The following is a 17,073-nucleotide window of genomic DNA, read 5'->3' on the forward strand; positions in this document are numbered from 1 at the left end:
CTTTGGGACCTGGAATGGACTGCCCAGGGGGGTGGTGGATTCAGTGACCATGGAGGCGTTCAAGGAATAAATGGATGTTGTATTGAGGGACATGGATTAGTGGGAGCTATTGGTGATAGGTGACCAGCTGGACTGGATGATCTTTTACGTTTTTTCCTACCTTGGTGATTCTATTATTCTCTGATATCCCGTCTTTGTATGAGTGCCCTCTTTGAGCAAACACTCTCTGGGATGACTCAGCACATGTCTGGAATTAGTCACTGACCACTAGAAATCTGGTGTTTAATTCAACAGATTTTAATGTACTGTCATGATGCTGTTGTCTTTCAGGAGCTGTTGGCCATGAATACCCCAGGACACCACAGGGGAGATCAGTGGGAAGGATAAAAAATGACATAATCTGTTACTGAATTGGGCTGGGCTTCTGGGATACAGGGAGCTCATAAAAGTGGGAAGTGTTGTAGAGAGAATGCTGTGCCCAGGAGCATCTCTTGTGCGCAGCACAGCAGGGCTGGGGCTTGAGCAGTAATTCACATGAGGATAGAAGAAAGGGAGAGAGAGCTTACTGTGTTTGTACAGCGTGAACCTGCTGTAAACGGACTGCAGGAGCACTGATAACAGATCAACAGAATGGTAAGTGTCTTGCAGTAGGCAATGCAGCTGATTTTCCTGGAGGGATCACCAAATCGGGGACATCCCGTAGCAGATCGGGCTGCAGGCACTGCATGTTTCTTTACTGTGTTAAAAGCCTTCTGCTCCAGCTGAGGGCTACCGTGCTGCAGCATCAGAGCACAGCCCTGAGGGCTGCATTTCCCAGCACGGCTGCAGGCTGTGCAGCCGGGGCTGCAGGCGGGTGCCCAGGGCTGTCCTGCAGAGCAGGGTCCCTGCTGTGCCCCAGGGGCTGTGTGCCGGGTATGGGACTCTGCCGCCTGCCAGGCTCAGCACTCAGCCTGCCCGGGCAGCTGCCCAGGGGAGACGTGTGGGGGGAAGGAGCCCCCCAGCAGGGCTTGTGCTGCCACAGCTGGTGCCTGGGGAGGGGGATCACAGCTCCACTGCACAACGGATTGTTTTTTAAGGTACTTTGCAAGAGGAGTGCCACGGCAGGAGGTTTCCATTTCCTGTTCTGAGGAAAAGAGGATTGGAAACAGAAATCTAAAAGGAGCTATCAGAGATCTGTGAATTTTTCTTCAATAAATTGCTTGTGGCCTGAACAGACAGACGTGATGTGCATTCAGTCCCCCCTTTCTCAGAAGATGGAACCAGTTGTAATTAACATCATTTTCTGTAGGCATGAATAATTCACTTATCCTACAATCAGGCAGCATTTTCTAACTGAAACTGAAAGTCACAGATGCTGGGGTAGGGGGCACAAAGGGGGACACTTGGGGTAAAGATATGAGACATGAAACAGATGAAAATATACAGGGAGAAGGGATAAGAAAATAAGAGGAAGCTTAGAGCTCCATATGCTGCTTCTACTTAAGGAATGCTGATCTACATGAAATTAAATGCAAGTAATGGTGCTAAATGTACACTGTTGTAGGAGAATGAAAACATTTCATAGTATAGCAGGAGGAGTGTCTCTGAGAATGGTCTGGACTTGTCATTATCTTCTGCACTCTGAGCAGGACTTCAAGCCCAGGAACAACAGCAGATGCCCAACAGCAGCTCCATCAGCGAGTTCCTCCTGCTGCCGTTGGCAGACACGCGGCAGCTGCAGCTCCTGCACTTCTGGCTCTTCCTGGGCATCTACCTGGCTGCCCTCCTGGGCAAAGGCCTCATCAGCACAGCCGTAGCCTGCGACCGCCGCCTGCACACCCCCATGTACTTCTTCCTCCTCAACCTGGCCCTCCTCGACCTGGGCTGCATCTCCACCACTCTCCCCAAAGCCATGCCCAACGCCCTCTGGGACACCAGGGCCATCTCCTACACAGGATGTGCTGCACAGCTCTTTTTCCTTCTCTTCTTCATCTCAGCAGACTGTTCCTTTCTCACCATCATGTCCTATGACCGCTACGTTGCCATCTGCAAGCCCCTGCACTACGGGACCTTGATGGACAGCAGAGCTTGTGCCACCATGGCAGCAGCTGCCTGGGGCGCTGGGATTCTCCATTCCCTGCTGCACACTGCCAGTACGTTTTCACTGCCTCTCTGCCAAGGCAATGTTGTGAACCTGTTTTTCTGTGAAATCCCCCAGATCCTCAAGCTCTCCTGCTCAGAATCAAATCTCAGGGAAATTGTGATTCTCATTTTTGGTTCCAGCTTAGCCTTTGGCTGCTTTGTTTTCATAGTGGTGTCCTATGTGCAGATCTTCCTGGCTGTGCTGAGGATGCCCTCTGAGCAGGGACGGCACAAAGCCTTCTCCACATGCCTCCCTCACCTGGCTGTGGTCTCCCTCTTTCTCAGCACTGGCTTTTTTGCCCACCTGAAGCCCCCATCCTTTTCCTCCCCACTCCTGGATTTGACAGTGGCACTTCTGTACGCAGTGGTTCCTCCAACACTGAACCCTATTATCTACAGCATGAGGAACAGAGAGATCAAGCACGCTCTCAGGAAGGTGTTACAATAAGCACTATTCCAGCTTCCATAAAATGCACAACTTCCTCATAGGATTCCCAGTGATGGTTCTTCATGTTTTATGCATCTTTGATTGTTTGATTATGTGAGATATAGCAACGTGCAAAAAAAATGTTATTGAACTTACAAATAAAAATGCATTTCACTTCTTTCCTACCCAATTTCCATTTTGTCACTTTAGGAGCTCATGTAAACATGTATCCAGATTCCCCGAATACGTTAAAGTATACCTAAAAATGTTTCAAAATAGACTTTTACTTAGCTTTTCTTTTTTCCTATTTTGTCTGGATTTGGGGAGGTACAGCCACAGACAGCAGCTCAATGTGCTCTTTTCATTTCTGATCTCTTTACACTACCACAGTGCTCCCAAGCCCTCTCATTTGTGCAGTCCTGAAGGTCTTGTGTGTCTCATGACAGTCCTGTTGCCTCTACAGCAGCAATCCAGGGCTGCAGTCAGTAGCCGGCAATATGAACAGGTCTGTCAGAGCTGGTCTCCTTGCTGGCACTGCCATAACAAGAGGGCACCTTTAGAGCAGGACCAGAGAACTGGAGGGAGGCCTCTTCCAAAGCTGGTGTAAGGAATATACCTCAGGAGCTGCTCCCTGAGAAAACCTTGAGATCTTCAGGTGCTCTTCACTGTGTGACCAGATCAGATTGAATAGCCCCAAGGAAATCCTTAAGCGTCTCAGGACAGTGCTGTGGTTTAAATTTTATGGGTTGAGACAAGGAGAAAAAGAAAAGGATAATAATTATGACAAATGTATTCATACACATATAATATATTTAGTATATTTTCACACATATACAAGATATGCAGTTGCAATCATATATGCACAGATACTAATACATATGCATATCTGTTTGCAAGTCCACGACTAGTTGCAGGGGTTTTAACAGCCACAGGGTTCACTGTAGGAGCTGAAGTGGCTGTCGGGCTGTTGCAGGAGTTGAAGTGACCTCAGAGTTCATTGCCAGAGCTGGAATCACCACAGGAACTGTGACTAAGTTTGAGCTGCCACTGGGCTCATTGGAGGGGTTGGAGCCACCACAGGGCTGTATTTCCTCCCTTGGGGGGAATTTGTTTCATTTTCTTATAGCAATACTTGGAATAGCTACAGGACCTGTAGCAGGAGTGACTGCTGAGCTCATATGAGGGGTGGAGTGACAGCGGGATCTGTCCCAGAGCATGGAGCAACTGCAGAACATGTAGCAAAACCTTGGAGCTGCTGCAAGGTCTGTGCCAGGAGTTGCAGAGGCTGCAGCACTGTCAGCAGATCCAGCTCTCTGGATCTGGCACACTGCAGTCATTTGTGTTCCTTGGGGGTTACCAGTGCCACAGCAGACCTGCCCCCAATATTCTACCAGTTTCTCAGGATCCTGCAGTTGCTCAGAGATGAAGTTCCAAAGGCCTGGGGGTGCCCACCGCTCCAGGCAGCTGCCCAGACTGTCCCACACCCTCTGCCATGCAGAGCCTTCTCACCTTGAAACAGATCTCTCAGTGATATTCCTGAATAATTGTTTAACCTCAATCATAGATTCATAGAATCACCAAGGTTGGAAAAGGCCTAAAAGATCATCCAGTCCAACCGTTCACCTATTACCAATAGCTCCCACTAAACCTCATCCCTCAACACAACATCCAGTCACTTCTTGAACACCCCTGGGCTCCCAGAGAAGACAATATAAAATGTATAATTTCTAATCATACCAACAATATTACTTCCAAAACCCAAAGATGACCACAGAGCTGAATGTGCACAAAACTTCACTTTGTCAGCTGCCAATTTTATCATGATACAAAACGAGGTCAAACAGCATAGCAAAATAAATACCCTAATCCAGAATCCAGAGTTGACAAATAATGCAGCAGGGAAAACAAGCAGCAAACAAGGAGCTGTGCAATGCAGCTTCATGAGAAGACTCAGCAAGCTCCACAAATGGGGAAACTATCGGCATCATGGCCAGCAGTTCTCCAACTCCCACAAACCCTGTCCGCTCTGGATATCCGTGCTGTTATCTCAACCCTTTGAGCCTCATATTGGGCACCAAAATGATGTGGTTGTTGAACCCAACATGTGGCTCAGCAGCGCACAGTGCTTTGTGCACTGCCCCATTCCCAGTGGGATGGGGAAGAGAATTGGGAAAAAAAGTACAACTTGTGGGTTGTAACAAAGCAATTTACTAAGAGAGATAAAAGGAGAGGAGTAATAGTTATCACTATATATCCATTGATATGGAATAATATGTAATAACTGATGCACAAGCACTTGCTCGCCACAACCAGACTGATGCTCAGCTGGGCCCTGGGCAGTGAAGAGACTGAGATGGACTCCCACCCCTTTCAATACAATTTCTGCTTGCTTTCAGGTGGTACAAAATGTCCCTTTGGCCACTTTCAGTCAGCTGTCCTCACTCTGTTCCCTCCCAGCTCCATGTGCTCTCCACTGACCATGGCCTTGGCTCCGTACAACACTGCTTAGCAGCAGCTGTAAACATCAGAGTGTTATCAATGATTTTCTCCTAGAACCAAAACACTGCACCATAGCAGGCAGTCTGAAGAAAAAAAAATCATCTGAGCTGTAACTCAGATTCCTGCCTGTCCCCCTCCTCTTGTTCTTCCTGATCAGGAAGCAAGGAACAGAATCTGCTGCTCTTCTTTTTGAAACCTTTCCATCAGTATTCAGGTGGCTCCTCTGCCATCCCCAGGCAGAGCTCAGTGCACTCTCACAGATGGCAGCAGCCTTTCTTCATCTTCATTGCCTAATCATAATGAAGAGTCAGTACCTACTTTGCTACAGTTCAGAGGTGGGAACCATCCCACCATGTCTCTGTGAGACAAACAAGACCCTAGGCCTGCAAAGGCAAAGAGATTTGGAGTTCGCTGAGTGAATGTTTGTGGTTGTCTCATTAGCGTAAAGACTCTTCAGAAAGCATCCCCTTCCAGAAGCATGTTTTGATTTAGCATGGCTGGGCCTTGCATCTACACCATGGTTCTGGTGTTCAGGGCCTTGCTCAGAAGCAGCAGCCTGCACGAAAGGAAATGCTCTGTGGTTTTCTCTTGAGTTGTCCCATTTATTTCTCATGCTACCTGCACTGGTCTGCAGGCACTTCTGGGCAGCAGCAGGTTGGGGTTACCCCCAGAGGGTTCACAATAAGATTTAGGACGGGGTATTTGCAACAAGTCCTTCTCTGAGGAATCCTCACACAATCCTATAGAACAACTCAGAGGCTTTCCATTCAATCTCCAACAGCAACAACATCCCTCAGCCCTTCTCTGTCACATCCAGTTCCCCTCCCTTCGCCCTTTGGACCTGGTTTAAAGCCCTTTAATCAATCAGTGCAGGAGCATTTCAGATGGGGTCATGGAGGAGGCAGACTGCCATTCTTGGGGTGGCCATTTTCCCAGGAGGGCATGGTGGGAGGGCTTTGTCCCATCTGGTTCCACCAACACTTGCATCCACCCAGCAGAAGGCTGTGCCCTCTGTGTCCCACTTGAACTCTGCATGGAGCTTACAGTTGGCAGTGACATGGCTGAGAAGCTCTGGGCATGGATTAAGCGACAGGGAAGTAATGTGCCTTCCTAACTTCCTCCCTGCATACCTTAGCAACTTCCTTGTAATCTCCCCAAGTACCCAGCCCCTTCTTCCAGAGGGCGTAGATTCTCTTTTTCTTCCTGAGTCTCAACAATTGTTCCCAGTTCATCTGCACTGGTCTTCTTCCCCTATGGCTCACCTTATGGCATTCAGAGACAGCCTGATCTTGTGCCTTTAAGATTTCCATCTTGAGGAGTGTCCAGGCTTCACACAGAATCACAGAATCGGACCCCTTTACCCATAAGGAGCGACTCCCAAGGGACCCGTGCTACAAGTGTCCTGAACAGGTCAAAGTCCGCCCTCTAGAAGTTCAGGATAGTAGTTTTGCTAGTCACCCTTCTGACATCTCCAAGAATAGAGACTTCTACCATTTCATGGCCACTCTGCCCAAGACAGTCCACAGCCTTCTCAACTCCTACCAGTCCTTCACTGTTAGTGAAGAGCAGGTCTAGCAAGGAACCACCCCTGGTAGGACTTCATACCAGCTGCGTAAGGAAGCTGTCTTCCATACAATCTAGAAACCTCTTGGACTGCTTCCTCTGCTCTTTATTATATTCCCAGCATATATCAGTGAGGTTGAAGTCTCCCAAGAGAATGAGTGCTGGCGATCGTGCGACTTCAGTAAGCTGCTCATAGAATGCCTCACCCATCAATTCATCTTGATTAGGCGGTCTATAAGAAACCTTTAGCAAGATGTCACACTTACAGGCCTTTCCCCTGATCCTTACAAACATGCACTTCATTCTGAAGCCCAAGCTCTTCAACATCAAAACTCTCTTTAATATAAAGGGCCACACCACCACCCTTCCTTCCTCATCTATCCCTTTTGAAGAGCTTGTAACCATCCATCACAGCACTCTAGTCATGGCAGTGGTCCCACCATGGGTCAGTAATAGCAAGTAGGTCATGGTTTGTCAGATGCACAGTTGCTTCCAGCTCCTCCTGCTTGTTGACCAAGCTCCTTGTGTTGGTGTAGACACTTCAGCTGAGGCATCTGCCTCTCTCCCAGCTCAAACAGCATTTCCCTAGGCTTATCTCTGGTAAGCCCTGTTTTGTCCCCTCCCCCATCGTAGCTAGTTTAAAGCTCTTTCGATAAGCCCCGCTACCGTCTGTGCTAGGATTCACTTCCCCCTTTGAGACAGTTGGGTTCCATTCATGGATAACAGACCATGGGCCAAGTAAACTGTCCTGTGATCAAAGAACTCAAAGTTTCTGGCTCAGTACCAACCTCTGAGACAATTGTTCATTGCTTTGCTTTCCAAGCCTGCTCTGTGTCCCTCACTGCCCCTGAAGGTATAGAACAAAAAATCACTTGATCTCCCACTTTGTGAACTAAATGGCCTAAATTCCTGAAATCTCTTTTTATAGTTTGTAGTCTTATCTAAGAAATTTCATCACTGCCCACCTAAACTATGAGTAGTGGAAAATAATCAGTGGACCTAACCAGCATTGGGAGTTTCCTTGTTATGTCCCTGACCTGCAGCCAAGAAGGCAGCAGACTTCCTGACAACTCGGGTCCAGTCTGCAAATGGGGCCCTCTATTCCTCTGAGAAGGGAGTCACCCACCACGGCCACCCTTCTTTCTTTCATGGCAGAGGAAGTCACAAGGCTTGGTAGTGACTGCCTTGCATTAGGTTCCCTCCTAGGCAGATCCTCCATTGCCTCCCTATTCTTATCTCCTTCAGAATTCAGAGTGTCAAACCTGTTGCTTAGATGGATCAGGGGTCGAGGGCTAGGCAGGCATGGGGGGGCTCCTGTGATGTTGAGTTGGGACTCTCTTCCAACCCTCCTCATCAGTCAGGTCTGTCTGACTGTGACAGGGCAGGGAGTCAACCACTTTTCTGGGGGTATCTGCCTGGCAGCCTTCCCTCGGGGATGCCAGCAAGTCACTCCACCAGCCCATCTCCCGATCACACACCCTGATGGTGAATTGTGAGTAAAACCTTGAGTAAAGTGAGAGTTCACCTAGAGAAAAGTATGAGTAGAAACCTGGATTGACGTGAGGGTAAACCCAGAGTAAACCCAGGATCCCATCCCTCATCATGCTCAGCCTATAAGGGCAACTTTTTCCAGTGTTACTGTGTAAAAAAATAGGTTCCTCACATCTAACCTATGTCTCCCCTTTTTAATTTAAATCCATTTCCATTTGTCCTGTTATCATCAGACCATCCCATCCTTATTCTAGCGTTAGGCATCTCATCCTCAGATGGAAACCCTGGGGCTGAATTGGGATCAGTTTTTCAAAGAACCACGGGGGCTGCAAGTTCACCTAGCTGAGTTCAGATGTGCACAGTGAGGTGTCTGTGTGTGAGTCCCCATCTGAATCCACAGGGACTGCACTGCTCGTACACAGACTCTCAGTGATGCCCAAGGTGCCTTGGGTGATCCTAGTTTTGTGCTAGTGCTTGTAAACTGTGATGGAAAATCTATGAGATAGACACCTCCTTCTGGAGCATCAGCTGAGGGCCAGAAGGGAGGTATTCTTGGCCATCCTAAATACCACCACAGCCCCGTGCTTAGGGCACCCAGTGTGTCTTTTGCACCTGTCCCCATGGAGTATGTAGTGATATTCAGCTTACCGAAAGGATGAGCTCAGAACAGAAGAGGCAGATCTTCCTCTCTGCTCCATCTGTGGCATAGTCTGGATTTCAAGGCATTGCAAAGCTATGGCACATCTACGTTCTTGCACTGATGACACTTTAGCATGCTCTGGGCTCGCATTTCAATGGCATCTAATAAATCTAGGGTCATACCAGTTGACAGGAAGCTGGCAAATGTTGTCTTATCGTAAGGAAGAGCAAGAAAGATTACAAGGGGAACTATGGACCTCTCAGTCTCACTACAGTGCTTGGTAAAATTATGGAGAAAATGATGGTGGGAGTTATGGAAAAACAACTGAAGGACAGGTCACAGACAACACAAGATACAGAGGGGAAGGTCCTATTTAATTTCAGGTCTTTTTATGACACCTTTATCCATTGAGCTGAACAAGGGAAGGCAGTTGATGTAATCCTTGAGGATTTCAGTAGAGCTTTTGATACTATTTCTCCAGCACCCTTCTGGACAGAAATTCCTGCATACGGCTAGACAGAAACAGAACGTGGTGTGTTGTAATACAAGAAGAATTTTACAGAGCAGCAGCTGCGGAGCAGGATAAACAGCATGAGAACAAAGGACATCTCTAGGAAAAGAATGAATGGCTCGTGGCTTTGAAGGGGGGTTATAGGGTTGTTATTGCAGTAGCTTTCCTCCAATTAGCGTGTGTGATTTTTGGACACCCTTGTCTGTCTCCTATAAAATCATGGCTTTTCGGGCAATAAATTGACGCAGCTATATGTAAATATATTGGTGTTTGTCTGTTTGTCCCAGCACGCTGACATTTTGCCTTTCAGGTTCACCAGCAGTGGTGGGTGAGCAGTTGGCCAGTAGTTCTGTCCCAAAGGATTATAGTCAGTGGGTTCCATCGGGCTGGTAGATGGTCACTTCCAGAGTTCCCCAGGGTTCCATTTTAGGGCCAGTTTCCTTTCATGTTTATGCAGATGACTTGCATGCAGGACTAGAAGACGTTCTGAGCAAGTTTGCTGGTGAGACCAGATGAGGAGGTGCTGTTGCCTCCACTGAGGGTGGAGAGGACTTGCAGAGAGATGTGGACAAGTCAGAGAAGGTGGTACCAGTTGGTACTAAGCACCAAGTGCATAACGTATAACAAGAACAAGTGCCTGATTTTGCACCTGGGTAGGGGCAACCCTGGACATAAACACTGTCTGTATATTGGACACATGAGAGACATCTGACTGAAAAGCATTGGGGGTCCTGCTCAACATAAAATTTTAAGTGAGTCAGCAGTGTGCCCAGCCAGCCAAGAAGGCCAACGGTCCCCTAAAGTGCATCAAGCAATTTATTGCCAGCTGGGTGGGAGAAAGGTTTGTCCCTCTCTGCTCTGCATTGCTACAGCCTCACCTGGAGCCCTGGGTGCACTTCTGGGCAATGCAGAACATAAAGGACATCAAACTCTGGGAGAGTGTGCAAAGGAGGGCACTGGAACTGAGAGATCTGAAGTTCAGAGTTTCACTGGGATTGACTGCTTGTTCAGACTGGGCCCTTCTCACACCCCACATCCTGTGATGAGACACAGGGCACATGTGGGATATGAACTTTTACAGCATCCTTGCACCACATGCAAATGCTTTTCCCAGTGCTTCAGTGTTCCACCACCCATTGCTTTCAACATAGTTTTCAACACCCCATTGTATCTTTTAATTATACCAGAAGCTGGTGCATGGTAGGGGATATGATAAATCCACTCAATGCCATGAACTTTGGCCCAAGTATTTATTAAGGGAATTTTTGAAATGTGTCCCATTATGAGACTCAGTTCTTTCTGAGGTGTCATGTCTCTATAGGACTTGTTTCTAACAACCCAATATTGTGTTTCTGGCAGTAGCATGGGGTACTGCATATGTTTCAAGCCACCCAGTGGTTGCTTCCACCATGGTAAGCACAAAACGCTTATCATTATGAGATCCTGGCAAGGTGACATCATTCACCTGTCACTCCTCCCCATATTTATACTTTTGCCTTGGCCATCCCCCCAGAGAGGCTTCATATTCTTGGCTTGTTTAATTATGGCACATGATTCACAGTCATGAATAACCAGTGCAATAGCATCCATAGTTAAGTCCACCCCTCAGTCTCTAGCCCAATTAAATGTTATGTCCATTCCTTGATGGCCTGAGGTCTCATGGAACCATCAAGCTTGAAATAATTCACTCTTGTTCTGCCAGTCCAAGTCTATTTGAGCCACCTCAATTCTGGCAGCTCGATCTACCTGATGGTTGTTTTGTTGTTCTGCAATAGCCCGACTCTTGGGCAAGTGTGCATCCACGTGACACACCTTTACAATCATATCTTTTTTTTGAGCAGTTATGTTTTTCTACAGTTCAGCAGCCCAAATAGGTTTACACCTCCGTTGCCAGTTATTTTGTTCCCACTGCTGTAACAACCCCCATAAGGCATTTGCCACCATCCATGAGTCAGTATAAAGATAAAGCATTGGCCACCTCTCCCGTTCAGCCACATCTAAGGTCAGCTGGACAGCTTTTACCTCTGCAAACTGACTTGATTCTCCTTTACCTTCAGTGGCCTCTGTGACCTGTCGTGTGGGGCTCCAAACAGCAGCTTTCCATCTCCGATGCTTCCCTACAATATGAAATGATCCATCAGTGAAAAGAGCATATTTCTTTTCATTTTCTGGTAGTTCGATGTATGGTGGGGCCGCTTTAGCACATGACACCTCTTCTCCTGGTGATGTTCCAAACTTTTTATCTTCAGGCCAGTTCATGATCACTTCTAAAATTCCTGGACAATTGAGGTTCCCCATCCGCGCTTGTTGTCTAATCAGTGCAATCCACTTGCTCCAGGTGGCATCGGTAGCATGATGGGTGGAGGGAACCTCCCCTTTCAACATCCGGTTCATCATTGACAGTCGAGGTGCCAGAAAGAGCTGCATTTCAGTACCAGCTACTTCGGAAGCAGCCCGAGCCCCCTTATACGTGGCTAAGATCTCCTTCTCAGTTGGAGTGTAGCACTCTTCAGACCCCTTGTACGCTCAGCTCCAAAATCCCAGGGGTCAGCCTTGGGTCCCTCCTGAGGCTCTTTGCCACAAACTCCAAGTGGGACCTTTCTCTCCAGCAGCAGTATAGAGGATGTTCTTTACATCCTGTCCAGTCCGTACTGGCCCCAGGTCCACGGCACAGGCTATCTCCTGTTTAATCTGTTCAAAAGCCTGCTGCTGCTCTGGGCCCTATGCAAAATCATTCTTCTTCTGCATCACCTGATAAAGGGGGCTTACAATGAGGCTGTAGTTTGGAATGTGCATCCTCCAAAAGCCCACTGCACCCAGGAAAGATTGTGTCTCTTTCTTGCTAGTTGGTGGAGACATGGCAGTGATTTTGTCAATCACTGTTGGGATGTGATGACATCCATCCTGCCACTTTATACCTAAGAACTGAATTTCCTGGGCAGGCCCTTTTACTTTGCTTCACTTAATAGCAAAACTGGCTCATAGAAGAATTTGAATTATTTGCACTCCAGCACAGCAGCACTCAGTGGGGGTGTGACCTCATTCAGGCCACGGTAGTCTACTGTCAGCCTCCATTCTCCACTGGCTTTACGCACTGGCCATATGGAGCTGTTAAAAGGTGAGTGAGTTTTACTGATCACTCCCTGATTCTCCAACTGGCGAATCAAATCATGAATGGGGAGCAAGGAATCCCTGTTGGTGCGATACTGCCGTCTGTGCACTGTCTTTGTAGCAATCGGTACCTGCTGCTCTTTTATTTTTACTCGTAGCAGCCTCACAACAGACGGGTCCTCTGACAGGCCAGGTAAAACTGACAGCTGCTTAATGTTGTCCATATCTACAGCAGCGATTCCAAAGGCCCAGTGATACCCCTTAGTATCCTTGAAATGCCCTCTTCTGAGGTAATCATACCAAGTATGAACGGAAACCCTGGGCCACTCACATTCTTGAGAGATATCCAGAAATATGGATTGATTCTGTCCCTTCATGACTGGAGGGCATTAGGGTGCACTGTGCACCAGTATCCACCAGTGCCTTATATTTCTGTGGTTCTGATGTGCCAGGCCATCAAATCCACACAGTCCAATAAACTCTATTATCCCTTCCACTCCCTTGACTGAGGGCAGGGCCCCTCTATTGGTTACCTGCGATAACTGGAGCAGCCGTACTGGTGGTTGGACTGTTTTGTAGTTCCCTCACCCGTGCTAATAGTACCGGAGTAGGCTGGTCATGCCACTTCCTCATGTCTTCTCTGTGGTCACGTAGGTAACACCACAAGGAAACACGCAGTGCAATTTACTGTTGTTCCTTGCTCGATCTGGAAAGCGCTTGTGTCTAATAGCTGAGAATTTTAATGATGCACATGAAGGCTTTATGGTCGTTAATTTCTTTACGATCTCTCACCCTCAACTGAAGCAGCAGCTAGGCCAATTACCAAGTGACACCAAGGTGATGAAGTGGCAAAATGGTGATTTATTGAAACAGACACATCCTTATATAACCTACACCTTTTCGTCTACACCTACTGTATTACACTAAGATTCTTCCAGAATATGGGGAAGGGCCTGACATGTCACAACAAGCTACCGTCCCAGCTGTCCCAACAGCGAAGCAACCAGGTAACAAGAGATTCATTCTGGTGCCGTGTGAACTCCTTTCTTACGCCTTCGATTTCAGTCATCTTCAGGGGTCGACAAACAGTAATAGAGATTTCCTCCTCATCACTCTCTTCTTCATGACACTTTTCCTTTTGCCTTTCTCAATACTGATCCAGACCCGTCACCTGGATCTTCTGTTGCCTTCTCCTCCACTTCTTTTTTCTGTTCTAGACGTGAGGACATCCATTTCCATTTCTTGCCTTCCACAAGGGCAACTGATATTGTTACTGGTGCCTCCTTTGACTGATCAAAATCGACTTGGGGATTTCCCTTTTTGGCTTGAACCTCAGCTCAGAAACTCTCTTTTCGGAACAGTGTTCTATAGAGCACGGTAAGCACAAGCCAAGCCCCAAATAAGTCGTACCCCCCTAGATCTATCTAGGCTGCACCATCCCTGACTCAAATACTGGCTTAGTTTCTCGGGATCCCACAGGTGTTCAAGAGTTAAATCCCATGACATTGCGGGCCCCCACATCTTGGCGAACCTGAAGGCAAAAGGTCAGTGTTCTAGGACAAACAACCACACACCAATATAGTTAATTATAGCTGTGTCCATCTATTGCCTGAAAAGCCGCACTTTTATAGCAAATGAACAAGGGTGTTCAAAAATCACACGCACTAATTGGAAGAAAGCTTCTGCAATAAGAACCCTAAAACCCCACTTCAAATCCACGAGCCTTTCATTCTTTTCCTAAAGGTGTCCTTGGTTCTCATGCTGTTTATCCTGCTCCGCAGCTGCTGCTCTGTAAAGTGCTTATCTTGATCCATGGCAGCTGCTCTGTAAAATTCTTCTTGTATTACAACAGAATGGCAGTTCCCTGGGGTCTCCAACACACCCCCAGCCAGCTGGCAAATGCTGCTGAGGACCTTCAGGAAAGAAATGCCCTGGGTAGTGACAATGTCCACTGGACAACTGTGAGCCCCACAATGGGTCTCGTACCTTGTGCCATCTTCTGAACACCAGTAGCACGGTGTAGATGCAAGGCCCAGCCAGGCAAAATCAAAACATGCTTCTGGAAGGGGATGCATTCTGAAGAGTCGTTACACTAATGAGAGGACCACAAACATTCACTCAGCTAACTCCAAATCTCTGTGCCTTTGCAGGCCTAGGGTCTTGTTTGGTTCACAGAGACATGGTGGGTTGATTCTCAGCTCTGTACTGTAGCAAATGGGGTACAGATTCTGCATGACGGATGGGGAAGGAAGAAGAGAAAAGGCTGCTGCCATCCATGAGAGGGCACTGAGCTCTGCCTGGAGATGGCAGAGGAGCCAGCTGAGAATTGATGGAAAGGGCTCAGAGAGGAGAGTGGCAGATTCTGTTCCTTGCTTCCTGATCAGGAAGAACAAGAAGAGGGGACAGGCAGGAATCTGAGTTACAGCTGGGATGGAATTGTTTTCTTCAGACTGTCTGCTGTGGTGCAGTGTTTTGGTTCTAGGAGAAAACCATTGATAACACTCTGATGTTTACAGCTGCTGCTAAGCAGTGTTGTACAGAGCCAAGGCCATGGTCAGTGGAGGGCACATGGAGTTGGGAGGGAACAGAGTGAGGACAGCTGACTGATAGTGGCCAAAGGGACGTTCTCTATCAGCTGACAGCAAGCAGAAATTGTATTGAAAGGGGTGGGAGTTCATCTCAGTCTCTTCACTGCCCAGGGTCCAGCTGAGCATCAGTCTGATGGTGCTGTGCAAGTGCTTGTGCATCAGTTGTTACATACGATTCCATATCAACGGATATATAGTGATAACTATTACTCCTCTTCTTTTATCTCTCTTAGTAAACTGCTTTGTTACAACCCAGAAGTTGTATTTTTTTTCCCAGTTCTCATCCCCATCCCACTGGGAATGGGGCAGTGCACAAAGCACTGTGTGCTGCTGAGCCACATGTTGGGTTCAACAACCACTGTCATTTTGGTGCCTGATGTGAGACTCCAAGGGTTGAGATAACGGCACATCTGTCCTGAGCAGATAGGGCTTTGTGGGAGCTGGAGAAGTGCAGGCCATGGTGCTGATATGTGTGGATGTGCTCCCTATGTGTGGAGCTTGTTGAGTCTTCTCATGAAGCTTCACTGCACAGCTCCTTACTTGGTGCTTGGATGCTTGATTAGGGTATTTATTTTGCTATGCTGTTTGACCTCAGTTTGTACCACGATAAAATTGGCAGCTGACAAAGTGATGTTTTGTGCACATTCAGCTCTGCGGTCATCTTTGGGTTTTGGAAGTAATATTGTCCATATGATTAGGAATTACACAATTTACATTGTCGCCTCTGTGAGTCCGGGGGTGTACTGGATATTGTGTTGAGGGACATGGTTTAGTGGGAGCTATAGGTAATAGGTGAACTGTTGGAATGGATGATCTTTTAGGCCTTTTCCAACCTTGGTGATTCTATGAATCTATGATTGAGGTTAAACAATTATTCAGGAATATCACTGAGAGATCTGCCCCAAGGTGAGAAGGCTCTGCATGGCAGAGGGTGTGGGACGGTCTGGGCAGCTGCCTGGAGCGGTGGGCACCCCCAGGCCTTTGGAACTTCATCTCTGAGCAACTGCAGGATCCTGAGAAACTGGTAGAATATTGGGGGCAGGTCTGCTGTGGCTCTGGTAACCCCCAAGAGGCACAAATGACTGCAGTGTGCCAGATCCAGAGAGCTGGATCTGCTGACATTGCTGCAGCCTCTGCAACTCCTGGCACAGACCCTGCAGCAGATCCAAGGTTTTGCTACACGTCCTGCAGTTGCTCCAAGCTCTGGGACAGATCCCGCTGTCACTCCATCCCTCATAATGAGCTCTGCAGTTACTCGTGCTACGGGTCCTGTAGCTGTTCCAAGTATGGTAATAAGAAAATGGTACAAATTCCTCCCAAGGGAGGAAGTACAGCCCTGCGGTGGCTCCAACCCCTCCAATGAGCCCAGTGGCTGCTCCAACATAGTCACAGGTCCTGTGGTGGTTTCAGCTCTGGCAATGAACTCTGAGGTCACTTCAACTCCTGCAACAGCCCGACAGCCACTTCAGCTCCTACAGTGAACCCTGTGGCTGTTAAAACCCCTGCAACTAATCCTGGACTTGCAAACAGATGCGCATAGGGATTAGTTCATATATGTTTGCAACTGCATATGTTGTATATGTGTGAAAATACACTAAATATATTATATATGTATAAATACATTTGTCATAATTATTATCCTTTTCTTTTTCTCTTTGTCTCAACCCATAAACCTTAAGCCACAGCACTGCCCTGAGATGCTTACGGATCTCCTTGGGACTATTCAGTCTGATCTGGTCACACACTGAAGAGCACCAGAAGATCTCGAGGTTTTCTCAGGGAGCAGCTCCTGATGTATATTCCTTACACCAGCTTTGGAAGAGGCCTCCCTCCAGTTCTCTGGTCCTGCACTAAAGGGGCCCTCTTGTTATGGCAGTGCCAGCAAGGAGACCAGCTCTGACAGACCTGTTCATATTGCTGGCTACTGACTGCAGCCCTGGATTGCTGCTGTAGAGACAACAGGACTGTCGTGAGACACACAAGACCATCAGGACTGCACAAATTAGAGAACTTGAGAGCACTGTGGTGGTGTAGAGATCAGAAATGAAAAGAGCACATTGAGCTGCTGTCTGTGGATGTACCTCCCCAAATGCAGACAAAGTAGGAAGGAAAAAAAGCTAAG

At 47.7% G+C, this 17,073-nt stretch overlaps 1 protein-coding gene across 1 annotated transcript; it reads left to right on the top strand.

Annotated features, from left to right (window-relative positions):
• Positions 1-487: 487 nt before the first annotated feature.
• Positions 488-2,719, top strand: LOC107307836 (olfactory receptor 14J1-like). Its single transcript, XM_015851339.3, has 2 exons — positions 488-633; positions 1,629-2,719. The coding sequence occupies exon 2, from the start codon at positions 1,655-1,657 to the stop codon at positions 2,567-2,569; it is 915 nt and encodes a 304-aa protein (XP_015706825.3). The 5' UTR covers positions 488-633; positions 1,629-1,654; the 3' UTR covers positions 2,570-2,719.
• Positions 2,720-17,073: the final 14,354 nt, after the last annotated feature.

Source organism: Coturnix japonica, unplaced genomic scaffold (genome assembly GCF_054131305.1).
Source record: "Coturnix japonica strain WE unplaced genomic scaffold, WE-NBRP24 Scf044, whole genome shotgun sequence".
Classification (NCBI taxonomy): domain Eukaryota; kingdom Metazoa; phylum Chordata; class Aves; order Galliformes; family Phasianidae; genus Coturnix; species Coturnix japonica.

Excerpts from the sequence above, each read along its gene's own strand:
- LOC107307836 (XM_015851339.3), top strand. The coding sequence starts at position 1,655 with ATGCCCAACAGCAGCTCCATCAGCGAGTTCCTCCTGCTGCCGTTGGCA.